This window comes from Pinus tabuliformis, chromosome 7, assembly GCF_031772625.1.
Source record: "Pinus tabuliformis cultivar Carrire ecotype Pingquan chromosome 7, CPIR1, whole genome shotgun sequence".
Lineage (NCBI taxonomy): Eukaryota > Viridiplantae > Streptophyta > Pinopsida > Pinales > Pinaceae > Pinus > Pinus tabuliformis.
The window spans coordinates 1,061,781,783-1,061,799,360 of NC_142293.1; the positions used below are offsets into that span (position 1 = coordinate 1,061,781,783).

The following is a 17,578-nucleotide window of genomic DNA, read 5'->3' on the forward strand; positions in this document are numbered from 1 at the left end:
ATGTTCTAATTCCGCTGCAAATTGAGTAGAGAGATTTTGTGTTTATATGAAAAGAAAGTGTTTTTCAGATTGTTCTTATCAGCAGATCAGAATTTCATGGAAATTCTACAAATGTACTGACAGACTAGATTCTTTTTGCTGATTTATATGAAGAGTTTACTTACAAATCTATAACGTCACAATGACTAATTTTTCATCTCTGAAGCTATTATCAAATCAACAGAGCTAAACATTTTTGTGAGGGAAAAGAATTACTTCATTTGGGTTGAACACAAAAAGCTTTGACGACATTTTCCGATATTCATTAGAAACGAAACATCACTTGATGGAAACAACACATTAAATGAAAGGAACAAAAAAATGAAATTATTCTTATGGCTATTGATTTAAAATAAGAATAATAATTAATACGACTAGCATGGGCATCCATGCTTTGGAACAACGTCGATGGAGAGCATAAAGGATCCCCATCATTTCTTACAACTTTCAAAATAAGCTGAAGTGAGAAAATACCCAAACTTAGATGCAGCTGAAATTTATGCAGTTCAAGGAGACCTTAATATTGACTGCAAAATTCATACTGTTTTAGCCCGACCCTGGACACCTAACTCGGAATTCAAAGAAGTCAACCTAGGGAACGTAATAACCAAGTCATTCATTTTCGGGACAGTGGACGGTCCACATACCGTGAAAGCTACGTGGCTAACTAAATTTCCCAATGAAGAATCACTTCTTCTAAAGGTTGATTCCAGACCATCGTCACTCATTCTGCAAAGGAAGTTCTGATATGGCCCAGCTGTCCACAATTAGAACACAAGAATACAGGAACAAATAGTTATAATCATACGTACACAATGTCCACCCCCTGAATCAAGGACGGAAAGTAAATATCAAGTCATGCATAATTTGCACAAAATGGATGGTGATGTCACTTGAAAACGTTCTATGCTCAAAACGGTCTTTTGTCAATGGGATCCACCTGGGGTTAAATTCTGCAAATCGGTTAAAATGACATATTTGAATGCATGGAGTGATCAGAGATGTTTATATTAATTTCATTGATCATCAAGAACTGGCACTGGCAGAACACATTTCCAACATTCAAAAGTATGAAAAGTGGTTTTTGTCTATGGGGTTTTCCATAGATGAAATTGTGTTTAGCAAAGGAATGAATGAATGATATTTTAATGTTTACGAGAAAAAAAATAGTATATGGGACTTCAGCCTCCCTGTTTATTGTCTTTTGTAATTCAGTCATTTTCTTATTCAAACTGATGATGAGTTCGCCCAACCTTCTAACAGTCCTCTCGCTGAAAAGACAATATCAAGGGACCGATGCTAACATATTGCCATAACTGTCCCTGATGCCTTTGAAAGCATCACATTCCAAAATGAAATGTGACTGACTGATTCAGGGCTTAAACTCCTAAATCCCTTTTACTTTATTAATACAGAAATATAATCACAACTGTTCTTCCCAAACTTCTTGAGGTCTTTTCCAGTGTCGTTTCACACCAAAGTTTATGCGAATTAGTTCTTAATTGGGCAATAAGAATCTTTGCTCTCCAAAAAATGCTAGCTCCAATGTATTCTTTCTGTTGGAGATCGCAAGTGGGGTTGAATTCCTCAACCTAGTACTTCTTTCTGTCCAACTCTTTTCCCTATATACGCTCACGGAACTTCTCCATAACAAAATTCTTTAACTTCTTGCTATTTGAGGGACAGACATTGAGGTAGATATCCCATTTTTGCATCCGTTTGTTTTTTTGTCTCATCCATGTTTTTTTTCTTTCACTGATGCCTTCATTGAAGATAACTTTAGGTCATCTACCTACTCCCAGTTGCTCAATTTTTTTTAGATATCTTATAAGACGCACCATAGCAATTCCTTTGATGGGAATTGCTCCTGTTTCACTCAACATTATCTCATAAGGAGCCGAACTTTTTTATTTTGAACTTGCTCATAATCAAGCATTTATGGATTTTCTCAATTTGTTTCCATTTTGAGACTGGGGTACTGCTAGCCCATAATTCACACTCATATAGTATCATTGGACAAACTAGGAGTCCAAAAAGTAATTTAATCGTTTTCCAATCCCATCCATCCTCCTAAAATTCTCTTTTTTCTATAGTCCTCCCAATTAAACTTGTTGTCAAAATCAATCCCAAGATACTTATAGTCATTTACTTTTTCAAGAATGTTACCCTCAAAGAAAAACATATATTAACTCTATTTATTTTTATTAGAGAAAAAAAATCCAATTAAAAAAAAATGACAGACAGTGTTTTTGATGTGCAACAATGAAAATGCGATGGGATAGACAAAAAGACATATCTGAAGGCAAAAATTGACTTAGATATGTTTTTTAATATAGGTGAATGCGATGGAGACAGCAGTTCAATTTGAACCTCTAGAAGTACACAAAACACAACTATTAATAAACCCAGCAAGATGCCTAATTTTCTGTTATGTTAAACAGAGTAAATAAATAAATATATATATATATATATATATGCACTTTTGATTTCCTATACAGGAGATTGAGCATAATTGCATAATAATATATATTCCTACGTTGATCATGTATGTTTATATATATTACGTTGATTATGTATGTTTTTATATATATTAAAAGGTATATATTCCTGAATTGTTATATAATTGTAAAGAAATTTTTTATGCCTTTCTGTAAACATATAATTCCGTTCGTTGCTTTCCATATCTGCACTTCTTATATACGTTGTCTTCTTTATGTGGAGTATTTAAGTATATTTTTTTATTCACGGGTCTAAATTAGTTAATCGTGCATTATTATATAATTGCGTTAATTAGGATATATATGCGTATATATGCATTATTCTGCAGTGTGTTATATATTAATATATTTATTGAGTTTTATAATATTTTTTTTATGTATTATATTATTAATTCAGTTATATAAATTAAATAATTGGTAAATGTGGATAGGAACTAGATTGGATTTATTTTAATCTTGGATTTATCGAGCATCAAGAGGGATCAAATTTTTCGAGGTGTAAATTTGTGTTCAAGTTTTGCACTTAAAAGAGGTTTCTACCTCGAGAGATTTGATCCCTCCTCATGCTTGTGCTAGATAGATCCGGGGTTAAGCATTGAGAAATGGCAACAAGAAATTCCAATTCAAATTTGTCTTTGAATTTAAACTGTAAATTAAAAATCGAATTTTATTCTCATAGCAACTTGTAAATAGTTAATTAAGTTTAATTAGCTTAGGAATTTCGAGTTGGAAGTCTTTCTGAAGTCATGTATATGTTTTCCCTAAGTTTTAAGGGTCTAGGATGAGTTTAATTGTGAGTTGTAATTAGATAACTCAGTTTACTGAGTTATGTTTAGTTAAATTAGTTCCACACTGTTTGAAGAACTAATAGAGAGTTAACAGTCAGTTGGTGTACTAGTGCATCCACAAGTGTCACTCTAGTTATCTGAAGATTCCCTCATCAGAAACTCATGCATGTCGATTTTGAGAAAGACCCAGTTGAAACTAGAGTGCAGGGACAGTGTACTATCAGTTGTATGATAAACTGAGTTGTATAGATCATGCATGCAATTAGGAAGCCAACCTAGATTGGATTGCGCAATTTTGGAACACTGGATTCCCATTAATATGGGTTATTCAGCGATAGGAATTGCGCAAGGAAATAGGGGCTTGGAGGGCAATAAAATTGGCTAAGTGTTCGCTAAGAGCTTGCTTGTGAGCTGAGAGAGTTAAGCATACTTGTGCGGAATTGTTCTAGTGAGCTTTGTATTTTCACTCATATTTCCAATTAATGCAATACAGGTAGCAAGGTTTTGAGCAGTGGTTTTCCCCAAATACATCTTGTGTTATGTGTCATTGATCTATCTTCTTCTTGTTCATACTGTTTTCATCAAACTATTAGCTTCCGCTGGTTGAAAGTAGAAGTAGATACCTGTCCTGTGCCTTAGTACATTGCATGAGCTTGTGAATCTACATGGTATCAAAGCTGAAGACAATATACTAGAGGAGATTTCGAATTTTTTAATTTTGGGTTACAAGTGAAATTCAAATTTGCAATACATACTTCAGGATTAGTAGGTGGCGTTCTACGGTTTACGGCTTGAGTATGCCTTGGAAGGCAGCTCGAATTTTATAACCTGGAGGGATAAAATGGAGGGTGTGCTAGAGGACAATGGCTTGAAGGAATTCGTTGATCAAGAAATTCCTAAGCCAGCAGTAAGGGATGTGCATAATTTGGCCGAATGGAAAAAGTGTGTGGCGAAAGCAAGTGGATAATCCTTGAGGGAGTTCGAGACCACATTGTCTCGAGTCTCCGTGGAAAGGAAACTTCGTATGCTATGTGGAAAGCACCATGGAAAGGAAACTTCGTATGCTATGTGGAAAGCATTGACAGACTTGTATCAGAACAGCAGTGGCCAAAGGAAATTGGTATTGAAGGACAAACTTCGAAAAATCAAAATGGAGAAAGGCGAGACTATTCCAAAATACTTGACCAAGTTCACTCAGTGTCGTGATGAACTTGGAAGTGTTGGAATCACGATTTTCGAGGATGATATGGTGAGTCTTGCTTCTAAGACTCCCAAAGAGTTGGCATAGTTATCAGGACTCTGTCAATGGTCGGGAGAAGCTATCATATTGGGAACAACTATGATCGGATTTGATGCAGGAGGAAATCAGGAGGAACATCAGGGATGGCTCTTCATCAAAGATTGATGATGAAGAGAATTGTGCCTTAGTGATTAAGGCAAAGAAGGGGAAAGGGAAAGCTTCCCATTCCAAATCAGATTCTTATCATGGAGGTAAGAAGAAAGACATGATGAAAGTTAAGTTTTTTCATTGTCATGAGCTGGGCCATTTTGCTACAAATTGTCCACTCAAGAAGTCCAAGAAGAAGTCCTCAAGAGAAGTGGCGGGTGAGGCTTTGGCCTCTCAATTCGAATTGGACTTTTCCCTCATTGCATGTATGGTGTCATCAATGATGTGAAGTGTATGGTTCTTAGACAGTGGAGCTTCATTCCACATGACTAGCGACAAAGAGTTATTCAGTGACCTAGAGGAGAAAGATCTCCAGATGCATATTGAGATGGGTGACGATGGGAAGTATAGGGTCACTGGATTGGGCACAATTATTTTTCAATGTGAAAATTCCTGGATCTAACAATCTCAGGAATCCTACTACAACCAACTGAATCTACTTCACCCAGATTGTAAATTATGTCACAAACTTATTTCAGATTTCTTCTTGAAATATTGAAGTAAATTACTAAAGTAGCCTACACCAAATTAAATATGATTCTGAAACACAGAAACTGAGTAAGGAAATACAAACACATAGGACACAGTTATTTTTGGACAATTGTCCCCGTAAAAACCCAATGCGAGAAAACCGGTGCAGCAACTTCAAGGGTATCCTAAGAGGTTGAGTTGTTAGGAGGTGGCTTTTGTTTCTAGGGATTGTTCCTCTTTTGACCTACAAAATTCTTGGGCTCCACTGAGAAATGCGCATCTCTCCAGCCACGGTAGCTTCTCTTCAATTCCTGGTTACTGAAAGCCCCTTTTGAAGAGGGCAAGCATTTTGAAGGTGTCTAGGTTGTTGGCAAATTCTACACATGAACGCAATGTTCTCTAGTCCAATGGCTGGATATACTCCTTACCCTCCCATTTTAGGGTGATTTTATCTGGTAAACCTTCACTGAGGTCCACTTCCGCACATATGCGAGCATAGCTTACTAAATCTTTTGACAATCTTTCACTATCTACTTTGATAAAGTTGCTTATGAAGCCTCCAATATTCTCTATGATCTCTGACCAGATCCATTGAAGAGGCAAGTTTGGGAGTCTAACCCAAACAGGGACAGGCAGAGACTTCATGGTGAAAGGATTAAACTCCGGGAACCATGACTAAATCGAAAGACCAACCCGTCCCCAAAATCATGGCCCCTAATCGAAAACCTTCTTCAGGTCTTCCAGATCTTTAAACAAAACCATAAAATATCCCTTGAAGTAAAATAGCCAATCTAGAATCTGGGACCAGTTCTAGTGGACCCAATCTTAGAGGGCAGATGTCGAGGGCCAAAACCCATTAAAACGACATATAATCGTCTGACTTTCATAATATGTTGTTCTTTTCTTGTTAATGATCTCATTCACCTCTAGCGTTGGGTTATCCGAAGAATGTTCCACATTAAAAGCCTGACCTAAGAGCTCCTTACGTGGTTGAGAACTGGCACCCAACTTTAGGACTAATCAATTAATTATTTAATTAAAAATTCTTGTTTAAAATCATTAAACTGGTTATTATTACTTAATTTTTCTTATAAATTTAATTCAATGAATAAGTTATTATTACTCGGCTCAAATTATAATTTTCAATTGAATTGAATTTATTCGAAATCCTTTAACATAATTAATTTTTTGTTTATTCATTTTTCATTATTAAAGTATTTTTTTCCCTCTAATCTTTTTGATTGACCAGTTGTTCGTTGAATTCTAATGTCCCTTTTGACCTAACAATCCTAACATCTCCCTTTCTTTGCACCTTTATAATCCTATATGCTCACTTCCATTTGACCTAGCAATCCTAATGTCTCTTGTTCTTCGCACCTTTATAATCCTATATGTTCACTTTCTCTAATCATTATGCTTTGTTGGTCCATAAGGATAGGTGGAGTGTGCACCTAAAACATTGGACACTATCATCCACTTATATAGTAACAATATCCAAAAATAGCAACATTACTATGATTATGGATTGTAGAAGCATACATTCTCTTATTATTATTATTATTATTATTATAGAAAGAATTAATATATAAATTAAAATATATACATTTTCTTTTGTATCCCAGAGCAACCCAGTAATCCGCCTAACACATAACTACTAGTAAACCTCTGGGGGTCTACAATCTGTCCTCCTCTCCGTAAACTGGGTCGCAAACATAGGGATGTGGACACGTAAAGACTAGTAAACCTCTGGGGTCTATTGCATGTCCTCTTTTCCGTAAAATGGGTAACAAACAGGGGATTTGATCTTTGGATTTCACATTACTTCAATCACAAATTGAGCTACCCCGGGACAACATATATACATTTAAAAAAGTAAGAAAAAATATTCATAATCATGAGATTTACTTTTATTTTACTATGGAGATTTTTAATCTATAAATAGGCTTTCTTATAATACTATGGCATATCAAGAAACCATAACTCACTTCATATGACATTAGTTCATATGACTTTTTTTTCTAATTAATCATTTTAATTAAACAAATAAAAAAACATAATTGCTTCGGAAATAAATCTCAAATTTTGATTTGTATATATTATTATAAATATTCTAAAATATCTATGGTAGTTAAATCTCTATCATCCCTCTCATAATTATTGATAATTAAATTAAAATTATGGAAGTTCTATTTTAAAATAAACATGTCAATAAATAAAATTTAAATATATTTATATTATAATTATTGTTGGACACCTAATCCTAAAGGGTTAGTGTGGAAGCCGAAAAGACTAAGCGGTCCAAGAGACCTTGGGATCTGAAACCCAAGAGTCACAACATTGTATTATAAATGTACATCTCCTGTTAATAAAAAAAACGTACTCACTGATTTATCTTTCCTATTCTTTGCTGTCCATGTGTGTTTAACATGGTATCAGAGCGGGCGATCTCCTGCCCTGCTCATATTTGAGCCACTTGTTTTGTGGCCTCTCTTTGCATGTCAGAACTGCAGACATTTTCCTGTCCACTAAATTTATGGCAAGTTATGCCCTCATTCTCTGTCTTTCAACTGTTCTGGCTTGTCAGCGTCTCAGACCTCCTTGCGCATAGCAAATCTATCGCTTCAACCTGTAGTGCCACCTATGCATGTGATTCTTTACCGATTTTTATGCTGCTGATACATATAATTCTTAAAAGAAATTTGGAAACGGCTCATATCATTTACCAGCGATGATGATATACGTTATTATCTAGGAGAATTCTCTGCATCAATGTTCTGTCCTCAGACTGTCAAATCTTTGCCAAGCGTTACACTAGCATCCTCTGCCTGAACGTTTGCCATAATGCCTCTGTCCTGCGTGTCATTGGGTCTCTGCGTATCGGTTAAGAGTCATTGATTGTTCTGCGGCCTGTTCTCGCTCTTTCAACTTCGAAATCCATTCCCTGGCTTTTACTTTACCCTCAAAGTCCGGTGGAAGCTGAGGAACCCTACTCAGGGCCGACAAAAGATCCGAAAGCGCGGGGTATAACTGATCCACGACGACCATATTAAGCTTCAGAGAATCCATTGAGGTAATAAAATGCTGTACACATTCGGCGACAGCAGCGGCAGTGCCCAAATCTGATGATGAAGCCCTGTGTTCAACGGTGGCCGGAATCCCGGAAACAAGTAAGCGATTTGGATTTCGTGACGGAGCAATACTCTTGACTCTCGTTCTCTGTGTGGCTTGAGCGTCTGATTTTTCAATAACCTTTCAAGGGAATTGAGTGATAAATTCCTTTATACAAAAAAAAAAAGGCACCCTAACTTCAAAACAAGAAGGGCTTCGAAGCCACCGCTGATATCATCTCTCCAGTTGTGCGAATTCGGATGCTGTGCGTGGGATAGGCAGAAGCAAGAAACACAGAAGTTCTTCCGGGAATGTAAGCGCTGACAGTGGGGTAGAAAGTAGTGAACAAGGACATGGTCGGTAAGAAATACATGGCAGGCGATGGATTTCAAGGGATTAAAGCATCTCAATGGATATTTACTGTAGTAACTTTCTCCATCAGTTTTTGAACACATCTGTTTCTCGACAGTCATCTGTAATTGTAAGCGATACAGGTATTGTACAACTAGAAAAGGATTTACCCAAGTGTTTTAGCCTCATAAGTTTTGAGAACTTGTCCAGGAGGAGCAGACATACAAGCAAGCACAGATAGTTCAACTTCTGCAATTCATAGAAGGAAAGGAATCTGAGATTCTAAGGAGAAAAAGAAGTTAAGATAAAAAGCAACAGAAGTCTGAATTTCTATCCTATACCTGTCACATCTACAAAGTTGAGTATCTGAATTCTGTAATAGATCCGAGAACTTGAGTTAAGACCGAGAATCTAAAGTCTGTAGCGAGGCCGAGCCTGAAGTCTTTTGAAGTCTGTAACAAGACTGAATTTTTATCTCTATAGTTGATTTCGTTGGAATTCCCGTTTTTTTTGCTTGCTCGAGCCTCCGTGGGATAAAACTTCTACAGTTTTCACAAAAGCTTTCTTAAATCTGTTCCTGATATATGGAGTGGTAGGTATTGTTTGTAATTCAATAGCTCGGCAGAAGAGCAGATAGGCATTGTATGCATTTGTGTGTGTGAGAAAGGCGATATTTTTTTGTTGCAAGCAGACCAGCAAAGGGAAGAAGAGTTCGATCGAGGCTGGAGGTACTAATGTTATCAAAACCAGATTGAAATCAACTAAACTAGCCAATCGGGTTGGTATTGGGGGTTTTGTGGGCCGAGCCCCCACCTCAAACTGAAAGTGACCGTACTTGTCTTGGACTAGTTGGTTCAGGCCAAAATTGGTCAGAATTCGCTAGGTTGACTGGTTTTGTACAGGTTGAGCTCACTAAATTTCCAGCCATTCCAGCGAATAGATCGGACCAGCGAGAAGCAGAAATCTGGTATCTCCAATGCTGAAGTAAACCAGTGTTTTCTTTGAAGAAAGAGACCTTCAGAAGCGGTCTGATGTGACACGGCAAGAGCGGAATTATTTCATCTTCCACAACGTGGTCAATAATACCAGGGATCAGTGAGTTAGTCGTGGCCATGGCGATTGAATGGATGTATGCTTTGATTGAGGGACTGCCAGATGCAGTTTCACTTCAGTGACCTAGCGCGTGTGCCATTCACATTTCATCTTCAATAAACCAACTGGAGTTTACAAACATTGGATTGATGGTTTGCGCAGAGACTGTTGTATTTGGACTCTCTCTATCACTCTTGGTCTCTGTATTCGTGCATGATATGTGTGTTGATAACTCCTGTCTCATTTCAATCATAACAGTTCTAAATTTCCAGCGATAAGGAAAAGATTCTTGACATAGTATTGTGAGTGGGTGCTGCTTATTCATTTGTTCATAGTTATGATCAGTTTTTAAAAGGTGTAATTTTGACAATGGAGAATATGGCTAAAATTACTGAAGTATTAGAATTCTTGAAAACTTTGATGCATTCTACTGATCATGATACAGTGAAAATCAGCAAGAACACTCTCTGTGATATCAAAACCTATCTGCAGTATACACAAGAAAAGGTAGAATTTTTGGAGCTTGAATCTCAGCTTCAGCAAGAAGAATTAAAACAAAGGAGTCATCATTCTGAACCTGTTTTTGTTTAGAACAGTGAAATAAACTCCCATAAGCAGCAAGTTCATTCAGATCCAATGCCCAATAAAGCAGCGGTTGTACATGCAGATGCAGAAACTCAGTCTGCACTTCCCAAGCCCATCATTAGACCTTGGGAACAGCTTGTCCACAACAAGCACAGAACTGGTCTTGGATATGACAAGGACTTGTCCTTTCATATTCCAGACTATGCCAAGCCCATTCAGTTTCAGAGTGCTGGATTCATTTATGACAGTTCACCTGCTCCTTATGACAGTTCAGTTTCAGCTGTTCCAGATTCTACTCCTCTTCCACCGCAGCAACAACAACAACAGATTGTAAAATGCCAACACTGTGACCGAGTTGGCCATTTGAAAGATCACTGTTTTGATCTTCATCCATGTAAGCACTGTCATAAAACCAACCATTCTTCACACAGATGCTTCAAAAACAAACGTCCTGCAAGAACAAAGATTCATCTTGGATGGATCGCTTCTTGGCAATGGGCATCAACAGCCAAGAAGATATTCCAAACACATGTCAGAACTTGTTCCAGAGTATTGAACAGTCTTGCAGTTGAGTTTTCTCCATCTTCTCACCTTGTACCTGACAGGGGGGAAAATGATGGTCATCTACAAGCTTCAAAGTCACATCAAGCGAGCCTGAGCCACAACCTGCCACACCAGTTTCAGAGTTGCAGCCAGAGACAAAGATGCCCGTGAACACAGATTGAGAACACTTCCTCTAGCAGAAGACTCCAGCTTCTTGCCAGTTTTGGAAGAGTTCCAGGAATTGCATTAAGCATTCCAGAGTTGTTGGTCATCCTTAAACCATCACAGATTAAGAACACTTCCTCTAGCAGAAGACTCCAGCTTCTTGCCAGTTTTGGAAGAGTTCCGGGAACTGCACTAAGCGTTCCAGTGTTGGTGGTCATCCTTAAACCACCGCCCTTTATACCAACATTTCATAGAGCACATTCAGCCTAGTGCTGCCATGCATTTTTGCACATTTTGTATTACAGCTCTCTTCTTGGACTCATACATAACCCTTCGGATTAAGGGGGGGAATGTTGGACACCTAATCCTAAAGGGTTAGTGTGGAAGCCGAAAAGACTAAGCAGTTCAAGAGACCTTGGGATCTGAAACCCAAGAGTCACAACATTGTATTATAAATGTACATCTCCTGTTAATAAAAAAAACGTACTCACTGATTTATCTTTCCTATTCTTTGTTGTCCATGTGTGTTTAACAATTATAATTTAATAAATTGTATAGTTAACATGATTTAATATAATAAAAACTCATAAAACATTAAAATTAAGCATAACCACTCAAATAATGAATTTAATATTAAAAACAAAGGATATAAAATTTAAACTACCCTTAAGGTGGTGCGTGGATGGTTGACATACACATAGAGTTTGATAAGTGTATGACTAACAGGGTCATTGTCAGTGAATGAGGACTTTGGTCCCCGAGTTCCGGGTTCAAGTCTTTTTGAGTGAAAAATGTAATCCAAGTAATTTTAAAAATAAACAATATAATCAAAAGTGAACAATAGTTAGATATACTAAAAAAGAAGTGAATGATGGATAATCCTTTTTAATTCACAACCACAAAATCTTCGATCTAAAAGTGAATAATATAATCCCCAATTTCCAAGTTCAAATCTTTCTAGATGAAAAATGTAATCAAAGTAATCTAAAAAATAAACAATATAATTAAAAGTGAACAATAGTTAAATATACTTAAATAAAAAATAAAAAAATATATAAAAAAAATTGAATGATGAACGGTCTTTTTAATTCACAACCACAAAATCTTCAATATAAAAGTGAACAATGTAATCAAAAGCGAAAAATAGTTGAATATACCAAAAAGAATAAACTAGGTAATCAAAAGTGAACAATGGTCGGATATACTAAAAAGGTGAACGATGAACCGTCCTTTTTAATTCACAACCACAAAATCTTCCATCTAAAAGTGAACAATGTAATCAAAAGCATGCGCACAATGCTTGAATATACCCAAAAAAAAAAAAAAATAATGAAATAAGTAGATGATGAACCGTCACTTTTAATTCACAACCACAAAATCTTCGACACTTAGCATGCGGTGGCCCAATTTTACATTACACAAAATTAAAAGCATGAGCATGGGTCATTATCTTCATGATACGATGTAAGGAGGGGTTTCAAACACCAAGTTCGATATGTTTATAACGAAGATGAACCCAAGTGTATAGGAAGAGGAAGAACCACGACTGCATCGATGTCGGTGTCCCCACTCTGTGTATATGCCTTGTTTTATTTATCCACCAAAACACACCAACTTACGATCATTTTTCACTACCTTAAGTTATTGCTTAAAAAGGTTGTGAACTTGGTTTAAGTAAGGCTTACTGATAATTAGAAGTTTAAAGACGAATTACAAGGCAAAGGGGCTTGGGTTCTATTCTAACCCACTCCAAAGGAACTGATACAGCTATAAGACGATATTACACCATTACTGAACTATTTTCCATAGCTAAGTGAGTGACTAAAGACGGACTTTCCCAGCACTATTACGTCAGTTTACCTAATATGGAGTGGTTTTTTAATATATACATATTAGTTGGTGTTAAGTGGTAATACAAAAGTGCAATAGACTTTTACAAGAGGCAACAGGAGGATTTGGTTTCCATTCCTGACCACTACAAAGTGCTGCTATAGCCAAGTTTTCAAGACCAAATAAACACCAAATCAGCTCATTCTTCCACTAGTTTGACTCTCTTTCACTTGAGGATGTTGTACTTGGCATAGAACATGACAAATTCGTGACTAATTTGGACAAACTCAATCGATCAAAGCCTATGATGGGTTGCCAAGAAGGCAGCTACAGCCAAAAAGAAGAAAACAAAATAGTGGCAAATCAGCCCCAAGTTTACCCACAAATTGAGGGCTAAAAAACCTCTTCTCTCACTGAACCTAACAAAAACAAAAAGTAGGCATTCTCATTGGTGGAGGCAAAAAAGATTCTAACCTAATTTTGGTGCCCCTGTAGCTCTCACAGCAGTCTATAATATACTTTTTCTTTTCATTTGAAAGAATTAGACGTTCAAATCAGCAACAAAAATGGGTAAAATAGAGGTAGAGGCCATCAGAAACTAAATATCTGCCTGGGAACACCACTCTTTTTGCAAAAAGAAGTAACCATCCTTCTCCTTCTCTCTTTAAGCATTATCTGAGTAATAGACTCTTGTAAGGGAATCAATCAGGCCCAATACTGATATTTTATAATCCCCTCTAGTGCCATGGTTGTATCAAATAAACACCTCTAGTGCCTTCGTTGTATCACTTTCTTATAAAATACTAACTAAGACTTTATTTATGTCTAATGTATACATAAGTCCTAATTATGACCATTATATCTAACAATATTCAAATTATGCACACGTAATTCTAAACCTATCTAAAACATTTGGTGTTGATACCACAACAAACACTCAATGCAGAACTCAACTCCAACACAAATTGTGTAACTACATTAATTAGGGCTTTCACTAAAGAGGCTCGTTCCCAATCATTCATCACTTGCTTGGTTATTTTCTACTGTGACTTATATATGGTGGTTTCATGACTTTTCCACTCTAGGCTTAAAACTCAAGGAACTTGTGACTTCGAATTAATTCTACAAATTGAAATTTCACCATTTATAACACATTACAAATAGGTATGTTAAACCATGTTGCTTATGCGTAAAGAAATAAACAAAAAAGATGTTGCTTACAAGTCATCCCAAAACCACTGTTCCACAGAGACGCGTCCCCCAACTAAGAAACACAGCCCCATGCTTCCTTGTGCTCCGAGGACATGGGGACGTTTGGTGTACGTTTTTCCACGTCCCCAAATAAGGAAACGTGAGGAAACTCGAAGGGGGGACGATTCCTCCCAAAATAAGAAGTGTTTCATGCATTTCCAAAAAAATCAAGGTCAAATTCAGGCTCACATGTTATTTTGTCACCAAGCAATTTAATGGGTGGGTAAGGGTAAGGTACAATATGTTCCGGTGACATGGTTGATCCTGATTTATTCATGCAGCAGCTGGATGCAAAGACTAGCGGGGCAGTACTTTGAGCAATTATGCTCATTTGTCATTTGATATGTTCTTATGTTATCTGTTTTTCTGTCTCAGACTTCAGCTGTAGACTTTAGTTTGTTTTGAATCTTGATATATGATATATTAGACTTGACTCTATAAAAATTTGAATCTTGATGTATTAGACTTGACTTTTATTTCAATATTCAGTATTCACAGTTGGAACTTCAATATGGTTTAAACTTTTATTTTCATCGTACAATGTTACAGTGATATGTATGACTCATTTTAAATTTGTTTCAGTTATATGATTCATTGATTTATCCTTCATGATGTAAGTGTTATATAATGATAAAGACATTTCAATTATAAAATTTCAATGATATATTTATAATTTTTTAGTATTTTACAATTTTGTCGGGGTCCCTTGTGTTAAAGACCCCAACGTCCCCATGTTTCCTAAAAATTGGTGAGAAGCTTTTACATAGGCCGCTCCTGTGTTTCCCCACCCTCTCATCTCCATGTCCCGGAAACTTGATGGAACTATGCCCAAAACCCAAACATTCATAATATCAAGATTATCATAGACGAAAGGTTGCTTGTAAAATCACAAGGAAATGCATACTAGCTATCAATATATCATAGAAGGGAGCATAACATCTTACAAATTATGAAGATTTGACAATTCGGACATCTCATCGGGAATGCTTCCAGTTATGTAATTATTACTTAAGTCCAAAATATTCAAAGAGGACAATAACCCAATTTCTTTAGGTATTGTTCCATTGAGGCCTCTCCCAGAAAGAATTCTGCAAAACCAATTCGACATTAATAAGTATCTATCTAGCCACAAGCATACCATGAGCCAAAAAAACAACTTCTTTCTACAAAAAAATACTTCCAAAAAGAATCTACAATGACAACATAGAGGTTAACGCTAATATATTGTTTGTTTCAGTTAAGCGAGAAAGCAAGCAATAATAACAACGTACAGGAACATTCAGTTATTTAAGAATAATTATTGTAAGAATGATCTTTATAGTATTTGTTATATTTGTTCTATGATCTTTAAATATGTGAATTATAAGCAATTAGACACAAGAAACTTCACTCTTCAACTAAAGTAAGAATTTGGTCACCATATCTCCAATTGGTGGCATATCCCTAGCTTGGCGTGTGTTTCAGAATAGTCAAAGTTTTGTGTGCAATTTATATGTTACAATGCTAAATAAATGGTGCAATCACAAACTTCCTGCATGATGTTATTTGTGGTCCAAATAATTTGTTTCATTTTGCAGTGCTGAAATTAATTGTATTTTACTCTTTCATGGTCCAAATCTGAACTTCAAGTTGAATTTTCTCATTTTTAGAATAGCTGACTTTTCATATATTTGAATTCAAGAATTCAAGACTTCGTGTTGCAAACCTGCCTCGTTATCAGCCTCACGGACTAAGCAGGAACATCCTTTTCTCTCAGGAGATTTGTAAGAGACTACCTCTCACACCTATTGGCGGTGTTCTCATGCTCAGGAGTATGGTTTCCATGCCCCTGACCATCTTTTGATTACGGAGTTGACCCTGGGTCATTTTGGAGGGATTGAGAATGTAGCTTTGGTTGACCACTTCTCCCATATGACTCCCAATGACTGTATTTAGTGCTTCATCAAGGCATCCATTATCCCCAATCCTTAATGCATGTTGGGTTTCCAAGGATCCAAAGGATAGATGGTCTATAGACTTCACAGTGTTTGGTAGGTTCAGCTTCTTATAAGCTGAAAGGTTTTGTTTGGTTGGTAGTCTATCGAGGGATTCCATCCAAGCCCCAATTGGCCAAGAGTGGACATTCTAATGGCACTTATCCTCTTTGACATTGCTTGGAAACAGTGAAGCATATTTTTTGGGTTGTTGATTTGCCAAGCATTGCTGGAGTTATCTTCATGATCATTCAGTGATGCTTCAGGGCCAGATTCACCAGCATTTCACAATGTTTGGAGATTTCTGCACTCCGTTTTCATTTTGTAATGCTCTGCGATATAGCGTTGCCTACAAATCCCAGTGTTATTTATTCTTCGGAAAATCAGGTGTAAGTCTGTTTTTTATCATAAGGTGGTCCCTCTATCTGCCTTAGGTGTAAGTCTGTTTTTTATCATAAGGTGATCCCTCTATCTGCCTTAGGTGTAAGTCTGTTTTTTATCATAAGGTGAGCCCTCTATCTGTCTTTTACTCTATGTGGAGGGATGAGGTACACCTTCGCTCCCTCGCTAAGGGCACTCTATTAATCTAAGATACCGAATCTATAGATCCAACAGAGTACTTGGTTTTATTTCAGTATTAGGAGCTTTGAGGAAGAGGTTATGATGTATATAGCCTTCCACTTTTTGTAGTGCTTTTGTAAATATAAAACACATATTTTTACTATTAAAAAAATGGTTTGAAGGGAGGGAGGGTTGTTGAAATATGTAACTAGGTTCAGTCTTCATAATGACATATGTAATCATGATTTTATGTATTTGACGTAATGAGAAAAATAAATTTATTATTATTGATCTTGAAGCATGGATTTCATGCTCAAGAGAATTTATTTTTTAGATTAAGCTGCCATTGAGAGCTTCTAAGTCTTGTGATTGAGTCAACAAGTCTAGGGAGTCATTGTCATGTATAAAAGACCCTTCTTTGACATGTTACATATTTATTTGAATCAATATGACTCTAAAATTGTAAAGGAAATCCCTCCAAGATCAAGGATGCAAGCCACAAGTCAAGTCGGCCTAGATACTTCATCAAGTCGGCCTGCCAAGAGAAGTCGGCCTATTTTGGAGCCCAGCAATGCCTATATAAAGGAGGACTCAGCCTCTCTCAAAGGACACATTGAAGGGAACACAGAAGTTCGATCTAGTGACAAGGAGTCTCGTACCATAGCAAAGAAAGGAGAAGAAAGGGAAGAACAAAAATCAGAATTGTTTGGGCCTGTTTTGAGACATCTTTTTCACACGTGTGATCTGCAACTAGGGCGCACTTTTCAGCTGTCAAAGGACGAAGATTTCAGTCACCATAGAAGTCTGAACTTGGGTAGAAAAGGAGTCATCTTAAAGGCCAAGTGGTTGAAGAAAAAGTATCTCACCAAGTGAAGA

General features: G+C 36.7%; 1 protein-coding gene across 9 annotated transcripts in view; it reads right to left on the bottom strand.

The window, feature by feature from the left end:
- The window catches only part of LOC149251293 (putative LRR receptor-like serine/threonine-protein kinase At1g51820), a 338,812-nt gene that overhangs the window by 219,541 nt on the left and 101,693 nt on the right, over nucleotides 1–17,578 (bottom strand). For all 9 annotated transcript variants that reach the window (XR_016266859.1, XM_089459343.1, XM_089459339.1 and 6 more), the window contains one exon: nucleotides 15,113–15,256. Coding sequence is in view for 8 of the 9 variants with exons in the window: in XM_089459343.1 (XP_089315469.1) it covers nucleotides 15,113–15,256 (144 nt within the window). In the remaining variant the exon portion in view is untranslated. The remainder of the gene's footprint in view (nucleotides 1–15,112; nucleotides 15,257–17,578) is intronic.